Source organism: Pelophylax lessonae (assembly GCF_965119305.1).
Source record: "Pelophylax lessonae genome assembly, chromosome: 5".
Taxonomy (NCBI): Eukaryota; Metazoa; Chordata; class Amphibia; order Anura; family Ranidae; genus Pelophylax; species Pelophylax lessonae.
Genome location: NC_138772.1, coordinates 156,934,432 through 156,948,564, shown reverse-complemented (window position 1 = coordinate 156,948,564; position 14,133 = coordinate 156,934,432). Strand labels below are relative to the sequence as shown.

Genomic DNA, 14,133 nt, shown 5'->3' with positions numbered 1-14,133 from the left:
ATCATGGAAGTAATACTCTCGTTATTGGGTTTACTAAATGACCATAGTGAAAGAGTTTTCTCTGTTGCCAAGGAGAGATCATTTGGTGAGTTAGGCTATCTGGGAGTTTAGGGTTATATAGGAATGCTGTCAGTAAGGAAGCCTCAGATTGAAGGGAGCAAGTGTCATAGCTGTCGCCAGATGTTGCGTAATAGAGCCATAGTATGTAATAAAGAGGCAGAGGTAACGTCAGCATCAGTATTCTACAGAATATTATTTGGGTGGATTGAAGCCAACCATAGTTTATCTATTTGTGTCCAGCAATTATATGCTGGGAGGGTAGTCCATTAGGCCACAGCCCGCAGTTGAGCAGTATGATAATAATGTAAAAGGTTAGGGAAGGCCAGTCGTCCCTCAGAGAGCGAGGCAAAAAGTGTCGAGTGAGCAATTCTATGTTGTTTATGATTCCATATAAAGTTTAGTAGACCTGTTTGGGGTTTCCGGATTTGGACCCAGGGGACAGGTACCGGTAATGTCAGAAAGCAGTATAGGAGCTTGGGTTGAGTTTAATAAGGCTATGGGCCTATAGTTTCCGCAAAGTGTGCGGCCCTTGCCTGGTTTGGGTATCAAAGTCAGGTAGGAGGTCTGCATATCTCTCAGAATTTCACTTTTGTGCATAAATCCATTGAACAGGTGAGACATGTAAGGGAGTAAGGTGGAAGAAAATGTCTTATAATATTCTTATGGAAGGCCATCAGGTCCTATAACTTAAAAATTAATGGAAGCAACCTGTCTTCTCTGTCCTTCAACTCAGTAAGAGTTCAGATAAGTTTAACAGATTGTAAACTGCAAATGTTTCTTTGAGAGATCTATACCATCTACTCTTCCAAGCTGTTCAATTAATGTTCTTTGACACTCTGCATAAATAGAATAGGGAAATATTAAAATTTTTCATTTGAATTCAGTTTGGCGGTCCATCATCTGAATGGGACTTGTGTAAAGTAATATAACTCCAAATGTCTTTGCTGTGCCATAGATGACAAGGTGTACATTGTTATGGAGCTCATTGAGGGGGCCTCTCTTGGTGAACACTTCAAGTCACTTAAGGAGAAAAAGCAGCAGTTTACAGAAGAACGACTCTGGCACATATTTTTACAGGTAAGCAGAAACTGGTCATGGCTACAATAGTAGCTTAAAGTGATTGTAAACAGAATTTTTTTAAAAGTAAGAAACATGTTATACTTACCTGCTCTGTACAATGGTTTTGCACAGAGCAGCCCCAATCCTCCTCACCTGGGGTCCTCCGCAGCCACTCCTGGCTTTTCCCCCCTCCTGAGTGCCCCCATAGAAAGTGGTTTGCTATGGGGCCACTCATGCAGACTGGCGCTCTGTGTGTCTATTGAGATACACAGTGCATCTTAGCCCCGCCAACTGCTCCTTCCTCACTGGCAGTGATCGACAGCAGCAGCACATGGTTCCTGCTGCTGCCTTTGAACCAGTGAGGAGAGAGAGAGCAGTGATGCTGCTCTCATGTACAGCGTTAGATCCACATCGGGCTCAGGTAAGTATAAAGGGGAGCTGCAAACAGGAGGTTTTTAACCTTAATGCATAAAAAAACTTGTGCTTTTAGAACCACTTTAAAGATTAAATCTAAGCAGTTAAAATATTAATATTAATATGGTTACGGTAAATTCCTTTTTTAAGGAGCAATTTTTTTTCAGATAGCAGTCTTTTTTAATTTCTATTTAGAACTGTGAGAAGGAGGGTAAGTATTCTGACCCAGTTAAGATTTGCTGCATGCATATATGCCATCCAGAAACATCCTGACAGACACAAAGATAGGACAAATGACCTGCTCCTTTATTGTCATTGGCCGATCACAGGCTGGGGGCAGGAAGGTGACCTTTTCTGTTACAGTTTAACTGCTTTAGAAAAAACAAAAATTGCCAACTAGCTAGGCAGTTAATCCTTTGCCATATAAGCCAACCCTCACATTTGTGTTTTAGATAGGTATTAAGCTAATTGCTTGAAGTACAGCTTGGTAGCTTGTTTCTATCTCAGTAATTTCCCTTATATGCAGCACTGAGAGCCAGTGGAGGCAGCACTTCATATCTTGTGGTATTAGGTGAAGTAGCAGGGCCCACCATTCCACAATTTCATTGCTGCACAATGCATCGTGGGAGCAGACAGGTTGTAACCTAGTTTTGGTATTTGACCCTCCACCTGTCTCTGCACATCCTGATATAGCGAGATGGATGTTCCTACTCCATTTTAGGCCATCTGTGCACTTAAACTGCACAGTGTAAGTCATGTGTCTTCTGCTAAAAGCAAGTCTGCCTTGTATTTAGTATTTATTTAGGCGACTAAGATCATTAGGTTGGCATGCAATAGACAAGGCTATTATTGGAATTTTATTTTTATGTTTTTTAATTGTTTGTACCTGAAGCATTTTTATACTGCTGTTTTGTAACCAATATTAGCATTTTCAATAAAAAAAGAAGTTTACAAAAAAAATTAAATAGATCACCGCACAACGTTTGCAGCAATCTTGTCCGGAAGTGGGAGTGGGTACCCCTGGTTTTGACAGGTATTCAAAGACCCCCCCCAGAAAGGTGCCAAATGTAGCAGTGGAGGGGCGAGGAAGAAATCAAGCTGAGCTTCCCCTTTTGGGTGGAGCTCCGCTCAAGCTGTACAGGGAACCTTGACTTCTGGTCATGTCAAGATTAAGCCCAGCTCCCTCCTAACCCTAAGCCCCAGACCATTATTAAACTAAGCCTCAAACCATCATTCAACTGTTAAATGCCAGGAGTGCTAAAGCCAAATAAAATTCTGACATTTGACAGTTGAAGGACAGTGGGTAGGGTTAAATGTCTGGGGCTGGGGCTCAATCTCAACAAAGGCAGATTTTTAGGTTGTATGTACAGTTTGAGTCTAGCATCCAAGGTGGGTCTACAGGGAACAGTTAGGAGACTAACAAACCATCATTTAGCTGTTAAATGCCAGGAGTGCTAAAGTCAAATAAAAATTTTGACATTTGACAGTTGAAAGACAGTGGGTAGGGTTAAATGTCTGGGGCTAGGGCTCAATCTCAACAAAGACAGATTTTTAGGCCGTGTGTACAGTTTGAGTCTAGCATCCAAGGGGGGTCTACAGGGAACAGTTAGGAGACTAACAAAGCTGCTGGCATGCCCTACATTGTGCATGAATGCATTACCGTTGTGAGAAATCATACAAATTCTTCCACACTTCTGATCAATTTACAGCGGTGTACAATCATCTCAGTATACATCAAGAGAAAGATACAAAACAGACAATATAAACAACTAACTGTACAGAGTTCAGCAGTAAGCCTAGTGTTGTAGAGAAAAACCCCTGTGAGGGGGGAGGTAGCATGAACTTACTAGATACCACAGATCAGTAAGCCTGTCACCTGTACCTGTCCTTTGGCCTGTCTGGCTTCTCAGCTTTCAAACCCGGCGACCAGAGAGCATGAGTACATCATCTGCGGAGGTAGAGGGGCAGGCTAAGCCCTTCAATGAATGTATCAGACTGTTATCCAGTGGGTGGGCTAGGTGTTGTATAAGTCATGCATGTCCTAAGGGTCAACAAAAAGAAGAAAAATAGTAGAGCAAGAAGAAAAGAAAAAAACAAAGGGGGGGAGGGGTGTTAAGGGGAAATAGGGGGCTTTAAAATGGATAGGGAGGATCATGCCCCGAGAAGGTATACCAGCAGTTCATTATAGTGCCTCAGAGACTGTTAGGGGCCCAAATGCTTCCCATTATAGTTTACAATGACATACATGGGCACCCATTTGCTGCAGCCCTAACTGACAAAGAATCAAAATGAGATGGGAAATACAGAGTAGGTTTGACCCTATCTTCGGTTCTAGAGCAGATGGCGAAAGTATTGAAAGTCCCAGAGGCAAAACTAGAACCTTCAGGGCCCCGGTGCAAGAAACCATGAAGGGCCCCCCGGACCTCTGGCCGGGGCCCTTCCCTTTAAGCCGGGGGCTCTTCCCACTGATCCTGGGGCCCTTTACTCTCATTGCGGGGCCCTTTATTATGGTCCCGCAACGGGACCCTTTCACAAGTTCTGCAGTGGGCCCCCTTCCTGCCATCTTGGGGCCTCCCCACAGTGGTGGAATGCCAGGGCTCGGTTGCAAGTGTGACCTTGTAGGAAAAGAAATAGCCGCACATCCAGGGATTCCAATAAGTTTCAAATACCTTTATTTCCAAAAAGTTGCAAGTGATGACACCAAATGATGAAACCAGCATGAAGTCTCGTAGACGCGTTTCACACATACATCTTGTGCTTAATCATTACAATGACTGTAGCTGACTATAGATCTTAAATAGACCGCCCCAATGAAAACAGGTGTACCGGGGGCGGTAACGATCAGCAGTTGTGCACAACTCAATTAATCACCTAGCCTCAGCCCCAAAGGGCATCTCAGTGGTGATTTAAATATAAAAATCAAGCTGAAGGTCCAGCCCATCGTGTATACCGTGAACTCACCCATACACACAAAGACCTGGCCCAACAATCACATAGAAAAAAATACCAATGAAAATCATTGGAAAAAATGTGAATGCATACAACGTAACAAACAGAGAAGAAAAATGACTATAACAAATGTAAGAACCTTTGTATAGTATGTGTATGTACCTGTATGTCGGTATATACCCACACATACCTAAATACACTTCCTACATGAATATACAAAAATAGGCACATAAAATCATTGTGTCTTCCATATGGTGTACTATCACCACAGAAGGATGCATAAACTTGTGCATCCATGTATACATTACAAGGAAACTATCCCCAACACATTAACCATGCGGACACATGTAATCCACCTAAAAGGAGAATAAAATCATAATGTAAAACATACCCAAAAAAGTTGTTTGTGGAAATGTGCCCATACAGAAATGTATGTGGATAACGGAACGCTAGCATGATCATAAATATGGATCTTGTAAAAATACATGGCATAGAGCAATGTGAAAAGTGTGACCTTTGCGATCCTGGAAGTTCACTTACTGGTGTCAGTAGCTTTTATTCTTTGGTATTTTAATTGTATTATTTTTTGTATTATTCTCTGTCCATTCAGAAAAGGAAGGAGCTGGTAAATTACATATTTACCTACCCCTTCCTGGTTCTCTATTGTGACACATCCCCTGCAGCAGCCGGCAGGAGAGGGGAGGGAGCACAGTGGGGGGGGGGGGGTGGCAGCACAGTAGGGGGGGGACCAGGGAACCCACACAGGGGCCCAGAGACAGCAGAACACAAGTCAACTGGATAGGAAGAGTGGTGTGGGCAGCATACAGAGGAACCAATCTCCTCCATTTTCCTCCTGCAGCAATGGGGGGAAAAAGGAGGACAGTGATTTCTCTACATTCTGCCCCTCCTATCCAGGTGTACAGGAGAGCCTCACAGGCCCCCTGGAGCACAGGGCCCGGTTGTAATTGCAACCCCTGTAGTTACGCCCCTGGAAAGTCCTCTCATCCTTGAAGGAAAAACCAGTAGGTAGGTGTTGTTTGGAAACGTGTCCAGCATGCCCATGTTTTCGTGAACTTTATTGATAGATGAGAGATAAAGGATTGTGCCATGGAGAATTCTACTGGTAGTGTGGAAACCTCCACCACCTTTTTATGCCAAAAACTACTTGCCAAAACCACTAAATATCCAGGCAGGACTTCCAAATGTGAAGCAGTGAGCTTTCTTTCTGCTCATGACTCCAGCAATGATTCAAAATCGTGGGAGATATTTTATGCAATAGGTGTCCTGTACCAACGTGACCTAAGTTTGTATCCATTTTCTTGGATTTAAACATTTAGTGGTCCTTTGTATCAAAGCATTAATGGTTATCTAATTATCATCTGATAACTCCCGACCAAGATCCTTCTCTTAGGACACGCATGCTGTCCCCAACTTTGCCTTGTAGGTGAAAAAGGGAAATTGGTAAACGGAAAATATAACACGTCATTGCGACTGTCATCTGATACTTAAACATAGTTAGGTTTTACCGGACTTCCACTTTAAGTAGTGGATGTGTATGGATCATTGTTGGAGGATATCGTTCAGTGTTACTTTAATTACGCTTCCATAGACTGTAGCAATTGAGTTTTTCTATTTTTGTGTATCTTGAGCAAATAAACATGTCACAAACGTTAAGGGAATATCATTCTCAACATAACTTTCTTCTTCATTCCAGTTATGTTTAGCGCTGCGATATTTACACAAAGAAAAACGGATTGTACACAGAGACTTATCGCCAAACAACATCATGCTGGGGGAAAGAGATAAAGTAACTGTCAGTAAGTATTCATGCAGCCAAATATAAATATATTATATTTTGTTTATTGGCCGGCCTAGTAACAGAATATCAGCTGTCTACGTGGATGGAATTTATTCTATTTTGGCACATTCTATACAGGTTCTTCTGATACAAGTTTAAAAATGCAAACAGAAATTGCAACAGGGGAACACCTAGCTTCACAAGTCATGCAAAATCAAATCAATGTAATTATCTTACTTCCTCTTCTCACTTGCTAGTTATAGATCCTAATGTAATTAAAACAAAAATGCAGCAAACATATTGTAAGATTTGTTTTCTCATCACAACCATCCTTTGAGGGAAAAAATATTATGTAAATTAAAGTGTCCCTTTATACGTTTAATGCATGCTAAGTAATGTTTTAAGTACATGCATGCTATGTAATGTTTAAGTGTAACACTCAGGATCACAGGACTTCCCCTGACAATGCCCCTATATGCTTTTCTCTTCAGAAGGCCAATGTTATCTTTGTTCAGGCATTTACCAGCATCAGCATCTGCTTCTTTGACTTATGCCAGCCATAGACGATTCGAATCGACCGAGATTTTAACCCTGTATGGGAAGACTGACAGTACCAAGTTGATTGATCGATCAACTTGGGTACAACCAGCCTGCTGGATTTTACTTGTGATTATCACTAGCGGCTGTTATAGCCGCCAGCAATAATTAGTGTCTTCAGATAATGGCTCAGCAGGAGTTATTTCTGTGTTGATGGAGAAATCATGCATTGCCTGCCTAAGATTCTGGTTCTTGTGTGTGACGAGACCCTTGCTCGCTCACTTCCGCTCTCCCGACACTCCTCTGTTTCTAGTGAGTCAGCTTGCAGATCGCAACGTCTGATGGTTCAGTCAACCAAGGTTTCGGGATCCGAACTACAGCTATGTGCCGTTCGGAATCCATTAGAACAAACTCCAGGCAAGGCTGTATGTAAGTTCAAACAGGAAGACAATTTATTGGAAGAACACAGCGCACTTTTATACAGAATTTGGAACATCCTGCCCCCAGCAACCGCTTTCCTATTGGTCAATTGTAAAGTACCTGCAGTTCCCCTTCTGGTCCTCTTAGCCATGCAAATGAGGAATTGAAAATGAGTCAGCAGTGATTGGTCAGATAGCTTGACCAGAAGGACTGCCATGTGCAAGGAGAAAGAAGCCCCCAGGGGGCAATCAATGTACACAATAGCCAGACACAGAACAATGGTTCCCTAACGAGCCCTCAATACACATTACTCTGAGTGTCAATATATCCCTTAGCAGACAGCAGGGGAGTTCATTAGCACACCCGACAATAGGTGAATGGAAAGCCACCTCAGACAAAAGCAACATTGTTAGACAGTCATTGAACTTCCTGGAATGACCATATTAGGAGTTGTACTTCCTGGTCAGAGACCTCATACTGACAAATATGAAGCAATTCAAACCATCACCCATCTGTCCTTAAATTCCAGTGACGGTGAGCACCGTCACAATGTGTAAACCCTATTGCCTGTGTGTCTCTTTTCTGTGTTCACAAATGTTGGACACAAATCTGCCCTTTGCTGTATCCTCTGATTCAGGGGTAAAGGAGGGGGGGGGGATTGAGAAAATGCTTCCTCCTACTTGCACCAAACTGATGACATTATTAGCATAGGAAAAGTGATTTGACTGGAGCTCAAGGACTACTCTTTAATGATAAAAGATGGTACTAGTCTGGCACTGCATATATTGACTTGTAAATGACCTGCAATTATTCATGCAGTCTTGTAAAATTACTGAAAGGTCCAATACTTAAAGAGGAGTTCCGCCTCCCTGCCACCCCCCCCCCTTCCCCAGCAAACAAGTAAAAGTTATCAGCTACAAATACTGTAGCTGCTGACAATTAATATTAGGACACTTCCCTGTTCAGGGATCCCCTGTTCTCAGCACCCCAGACGGGTTTCCGGCTCTCAGGTGCTGCCGCCGCCATTTGTTGTAAGGGAAACCGGCAGTGAAGCCTTGCAGTTTCACAGCCAGTTCACTACTGCGCATGCGCGAAGTGCGCTGCACCTTGTTAATGGCCTGGCGGTCGGGGAAGGAGGAGGGGGGCCAAACTTCTGGGGGACTACTTTTCTGCAACTTTGGTGTAACTTAAGTGCCATAGACTGCAATGTTAAATCACAAAAGTTGCAAGAAAGTCACACGACTTTAGTGTCTTAACGACTAGAGCTTCTTGAAAATTATTCTATGCTGCCTCTGTATGCCACTTTTCCTGCACTGTAATAGTTACAGATGTTATGAGCAGCATAATTAAAAAGTAGAGCCTTGGATGGGTGAAGCCGCGAATTTCCATCTGCAAAATGACAGGATCAGAATTAAGGTCTTCCCAAAAAGCAAAACTTCCAGTAACCAAAGGATTTTATGCAGCAAGGTGGCCTGAGTTAATCAAGCATTGTTAGCATAAAAAATAAAAACATTTTTGCAAGTTGATTCTGTTTCCCTTTTGTTGTTCCATGGTACATTTCTCATTTTGAACGGTATCCTTATTCCCCCCAAAAAAAAGCTATACATATCCACTACTTAATGGCCCTAGAATCCCTTTTTCACTACATAGTTTTACTGTGTTTATCTGCCTCCTTTGTGAGCTTCCAAACCTTTCCTTTTGTCCCTAATTTCCGTTTGCTTGTCATCTGCCTTTCTGCCATCTGCACTTCTCTATGCACACTACAAATCCCATAATCAGAAAAAAAAATAGATTTTTGAAGATTTGGAGGAAGCTTATAGTAATAGAAGGTACTTTTTGAGTTATACTTGGACAAATTTCTTTTTCTTGAAACCAGAGCTTTATAGTGTTTTAATGATTTTTTTCATTACTGACACTTTTACATATTTATATTTAATCCTAAAGGGGTTAATTAAATCTAAAATAAGAGCTAGCTATATTATCTCATCAGAACTAAGCCGATCCAAAATTTCATTCTGCAGTTGCAATTGTCCAGTACAGTTTTGAATCTAATTGGTTGCTGTGGAGAAAAACAGACATTTCTTATTTTAGGCACTTTAATAACTGCTATGCTATTTGATTGTTGATCCCTGAATTCTCCTGCGTTGCTCTGATGCCCATGAGTGCTCAGCCTGCAGGTCTTAGATTTTTAGAATCTTTCTGCAGATTGCCAGATTTGCATATCATTGGATAGGAAAATGTTATATGGTCCCAGGAAAATGGCAGAACGCATAATTGATCTATTAGAAAAAATGGTTCACAGACTAAAGGAAGCCTGTCATAAAACTAGATGGCTAAATAGAATTATAAATTAATATAAATATAATTATATAAGTAAAATATGAGCTACAAATATAATTATAAAAATACTGTTTTTTCTGGGTTGAAAAACGAATTGTAATTAATCATTCTAAGACTCATTCTGATTAATTTTATGCGTTTATAAGACTAATAAACTCAAATTATACATTGAGTTTTATACGGTGCTTTGAAAAAGTATTCTTACCCCTTAAAATTTTCCACATTTTGTCATGTTACAACCAAAAATATAAATGTATTTTATTGGGATGGTATGTGATAGACCAACACAAAGTGGCACATAATTGTGAAGTGGAAGGAAAATTATAAATGGTTTTCCAAATTATTTACAAATATCTGAAAAGTGTGGCATTCATTTGTACTCAGCCCCCTTTACTGCGATACCTCGATAACTAAATTTTAGTGGAACCAATTGCCTTCAGAAGTCACCTAATTAGTAAATAGACTCCACCTGTGTTATTTAATCTCAGTATATATACAGCTGTTCTATGAAGCCCCAAGTGGTTTATTAGAGAACCTTAGTAAAAAAAAAAAGCATCATGAAGACCAAGAAACACACCAGACAGGTCGGGATAAAGTTGTGGAGGAGTGTAAAACAGGGATAGGCTATTAAAAAATATCCCAAGCTTTGAACATCTCATGGAGCACTATTCAATTCATCATCCGAAAATGGAAAGAGAATGGCACAACTGCAAACCTACCAAGACATGGCTGTCCACCTCAACTGACAAGACAGGCAAGAAGAGCATTAATCAGAGAAGCAACCAGGAGGCCCATGGTAACTCTGGAGGAGCTGCAGAGATCCACAGCTCAGGTGGGAGAATCTGTCCACAGGACAACTATTAGCTGTGTACTCCACAAATCTGGCCTTTATGGAAGAGTGGCAAGAAGACAGCCATTGTTGAAAGAAAGCTAAAATAAGTCACTTTTGCAGTTTGCGAGAAGCCATGTGGGGGACACAGTAAAAATTCAGAATAAGATGCTCTGGTCAGATGAGACCAAAATTGAATTTTTTGGCCTAAAAGCAAAACGCTATGTGTGGCTGAAAACTAACACTGCACATCACTCTGAACACACCATCCCCACCATGAAACATGGTGGTGGCAGTATCATGTTGAGGGGATGCTTTTCTTCAGCAGGGGAAGCTGGTCAGCGTTGATGGGAAGATCGATGGAGCCAAATACAGGGCAATCTTAGAAGAAAACCTGTTAGAGTCTGCAAAAGACTTGAGACTGGGGCAGAGGATCACCTTCCAGCAGGTCAATGACTCTAAACATACAACCAGAGCTACAATGGAATGGTTTAGAGCAAAGCATATTCATGTGTTAGAATGGCCCAAACTACAGACCAAAATCCAAATGAGAATCCGTAGCAAGACTTGGAAATTGCTGTTCACAGGCACTCTCCATCCAATCTGACCAAACTTTAGATATTTTGCAAAGAAAAATGGGCAAAAATTTCACTCTTTAGATGTGCAAAGCTGGTAGAGACATCCCCAAAAAGACTTGCAGCTGTATTTGCAGCAAATGGTGGTTCTACAAAGTATTGACTCAGGGGGGCTGAATACAAATGCACGCCACACTTTTCAGATATTTATTTGTAAAAAATGTTGAAAACAATTTATCATTTTCCTTCCACTTCACAATTACAGTGGGTACGGAAAGTATTCAGACCCCCTTAAATTTTTCACTCTTTGTTATATTGCAGCCATTTGCTAAAATCATTTAGGTTCATTCTTCTTCCTCATGAATGTACACATAGCACCCCATACTGACAGAAAAACACAGAATTGTTGACATTGTTGCAGATTTATTAAAAAAGAAAAACTGAAATATCACATGGTCCTAAGTATTCAGACCCTTTGCTCAGTATTTCTGTCAGGTTGGATGGTAAACGTTGGTGGACAGCCATTTTTAGGTCTCTCCAGAGATGCTCAATTGGGATTAAGTCAGGGCTCTGGCTGGGCCATTCAAGAACAGTCACGGAGTTGTTGTGAAGCCACTCCTTCGTTATTTTAGCTGTGTGCTTAGGGTCATTGTCTTGTTGGAAGGTAAACCTTCGGCCCAGTCTGAGGTCCAGAGCACTCTGGAGAAGGTTTTTGTCCAGGATATCCCTGTACTTGGCTGCATTCATCTTTCCCTCGATTGCAACCAGTCGTCCTGTCCCTGCAGCCGAAAAACACCCCCACAGCATGATGCTGCCACCACCATGCTTCACTGTTTGGACTGTATTGGACAGGTGATGAGCAGTGCCTGGTTTTCTCCACACATACCGCTTAGAATTAAGGCCAAAAAGTTCTATTTTGGTCTCATCAGACCAGAGAATCTTATTTCTCACCATCTTGGAGTCCTTCAGGTGTTTTTTAGCAAACTCCATGCGGGCTTTCATGTGTCTTACACTGAGGAGAGGCTTCCGTCGGGCCACTCTGCCATAAAGCCCCGACTGGTGGAGGGCTGCAGTGATGGTTGACTTTCTACAACTTTCTCCCATCTCCTGACTGCATCTCTGGAGCTCAGCCACAGTGATCTTTGGGTTCTTCTTTACCTCTCTCACCAAGGCTCTTCTCCCCCGATAGCTCAGTTTGGCCGGACGGCCAGCTCTAGGAAGGGTTCTGGTCGTCCCAAACGTCTTCCATTTGAGGATTATGGAGGCCACTGTGCTCTTAGGAACCTTAAGTGCAGCAGAAATCTTTTTGTAACCTTGGCCAGATCTGTGCCTTGCCACAATTCTGTCTCTGAGCTCTTCAGGCAGTTCCTTTGACCTCATGATTCTCATTTGCTCTGACATGCATTGTGATCTGGAAGGTCTTATATAGACAGGTGTGTGGCTTTCCTAATCAAGTCCAATCAGTATAATCAAACACAGCTGGACTCAAATGAAGGTGTAGAACCATCTCAAGCATGATCAGAAGAAATGGAAAGCACCTGAGTTAAATATATGAGTGTCACAGCAAAGGGTCTGAATACTTAGGACCATGTGATATTTCAGTTTTTCTTTTTTAATAAATCTTCAACAATGTCAACAATTCTGTGTTTTTCTGTCAGTATGGGGTGCTATGTGTACATTCATGAGGAAGAAGAATGAACTTAAATGATTTTAACAAATGGCTGCAATATAACAAAGAGTGAAAAATTTAAGGGGGTCTGAATACTTTCCGTACCCACTGTATGTGCCACTTTGTGTTAGTCTATCACATAAAATTCCAATAAAATACATTTATGTTTTTTGTTGTAACATGACAAAATGTGGAAAATTTCAAGGGGTATGAATACATTTTCAAAGCACTGTAAGACTGAGTAAGAGTTATAGATGCAAATTTTAAGAGCAAAATTGGAAAGGGAGATATTTTTTAATAGTCATAATTTATTGATTTTAATATGGTTTAATTGCATGCTTGCAAAAAGGCATGCGGGCTCTTCATTAATGGCTGATATCATATCTGAGAGTGGGTTTTTTCGATGTCATGCTTTGTGCTTTAAATATGATATTTGTTTTACAAATACACATTAAATATGATTCCCAGAGCACTGGGAATTAGCTAAAAAGAGAGAAGAGGAAAAACATTCCTTTTTACCCACGCCATCTCTCATTGACACATTAGATGGAGCCATCCTATAAGGGAGGAGGCTCTCCTCTAACTCATTCACTTGTGTGTGTACATTTCAGATTTTGCTATTGATCTCTGTTAGGGGCAGACTTTATCAAACAGGAGGAAACAGGAAAACTTGGAGTTTTCAAAAGCACTACTTCTTATTTATCTGACAGAAATGTAGCTAAGCTGTATTAAACCCCCAAAAGCAAAACATTATTATAATGCAGCTTAATTGGAATACCTAGAATCGTTATGGCTGCATTTATTTTAAACTTTTTCTGGCTATTTTCCCCTTTTTTCACCTGTTCACCCTGCCAGTAAATCTGTTACTTTTAAGTTGCTCAGCAAAAGTGACAGTTAGAGGATTGAGACTAACCATTTAACACTGACAATTGTGCTTACAATGATCAGCTTTTATTTATTTCCCATTATCCCATGGGAAATTGCCATTTCTTAAAACGAGTTAGCAGGAGTTAGAAAAACATTCTTTTAGCTAGGTCCATCTAAATATGCTAGTTCATTTAACACAATCATCCTCTACCAAGACTGACAAAGCTGCTGTTCAAAAGTATTTTTGTTGCTCCTCGAGTGGAGTGGCAACACCATTGGACCAGAATTGTGTTACTACTAGCTTGATCACCAGATGAAAATAAAATGTATAAAATTGATTTACATTTCTGTGTAATTGTGTGCAATAGATATAAAAGAAACTCATGATTTCCAGTATTTATTGCATATTTATTGCATAAAGGGATTTAAAGCCCTGCAGTATTTTTTATTACATTATGAATTGTTTTTATGCTAGATGCATTGTTTAATGTTGTCATATCTCTTTATCGGCTATTAAAAATTAAGGACCTCTTATTGCCCAAAGTTAATCAATTTACTCCATGGGCACTTCCACTATTCTGACATAGAAAATGAATACATAGAATGGGGTTTATAT

At 40.9% G+C, this 14,133-nt stretch overlaps 1 protein-coding gene across 1 annotated transcript in view; it reads left to right on the top strand.

Moving 5' to 3' along the window:
- The window catches only part of NEK10 (NIMA related kinase 10), a 472,071-nt gene that overhangs the window by 148,545 nt on the left and 309,393 nt on the right, over nucleotides 1–14,133 (top strand). Inside the window, exons 21-22 of the mRNA XM_082258594.1 lie at nucleotides 1,016–1,137; nucleotides 6,197–6,299. Coding sequence (XP_082114720.1) covers nucleotides 1,016–1,137; nucleotides 6,197–6,299 — 225 coding nt within the window. The remainder of the gene's footprint in view (nucleotides 1–1,015; nucleotides 1,138–6,196; nucleotides 6,300–14,133) is intronic.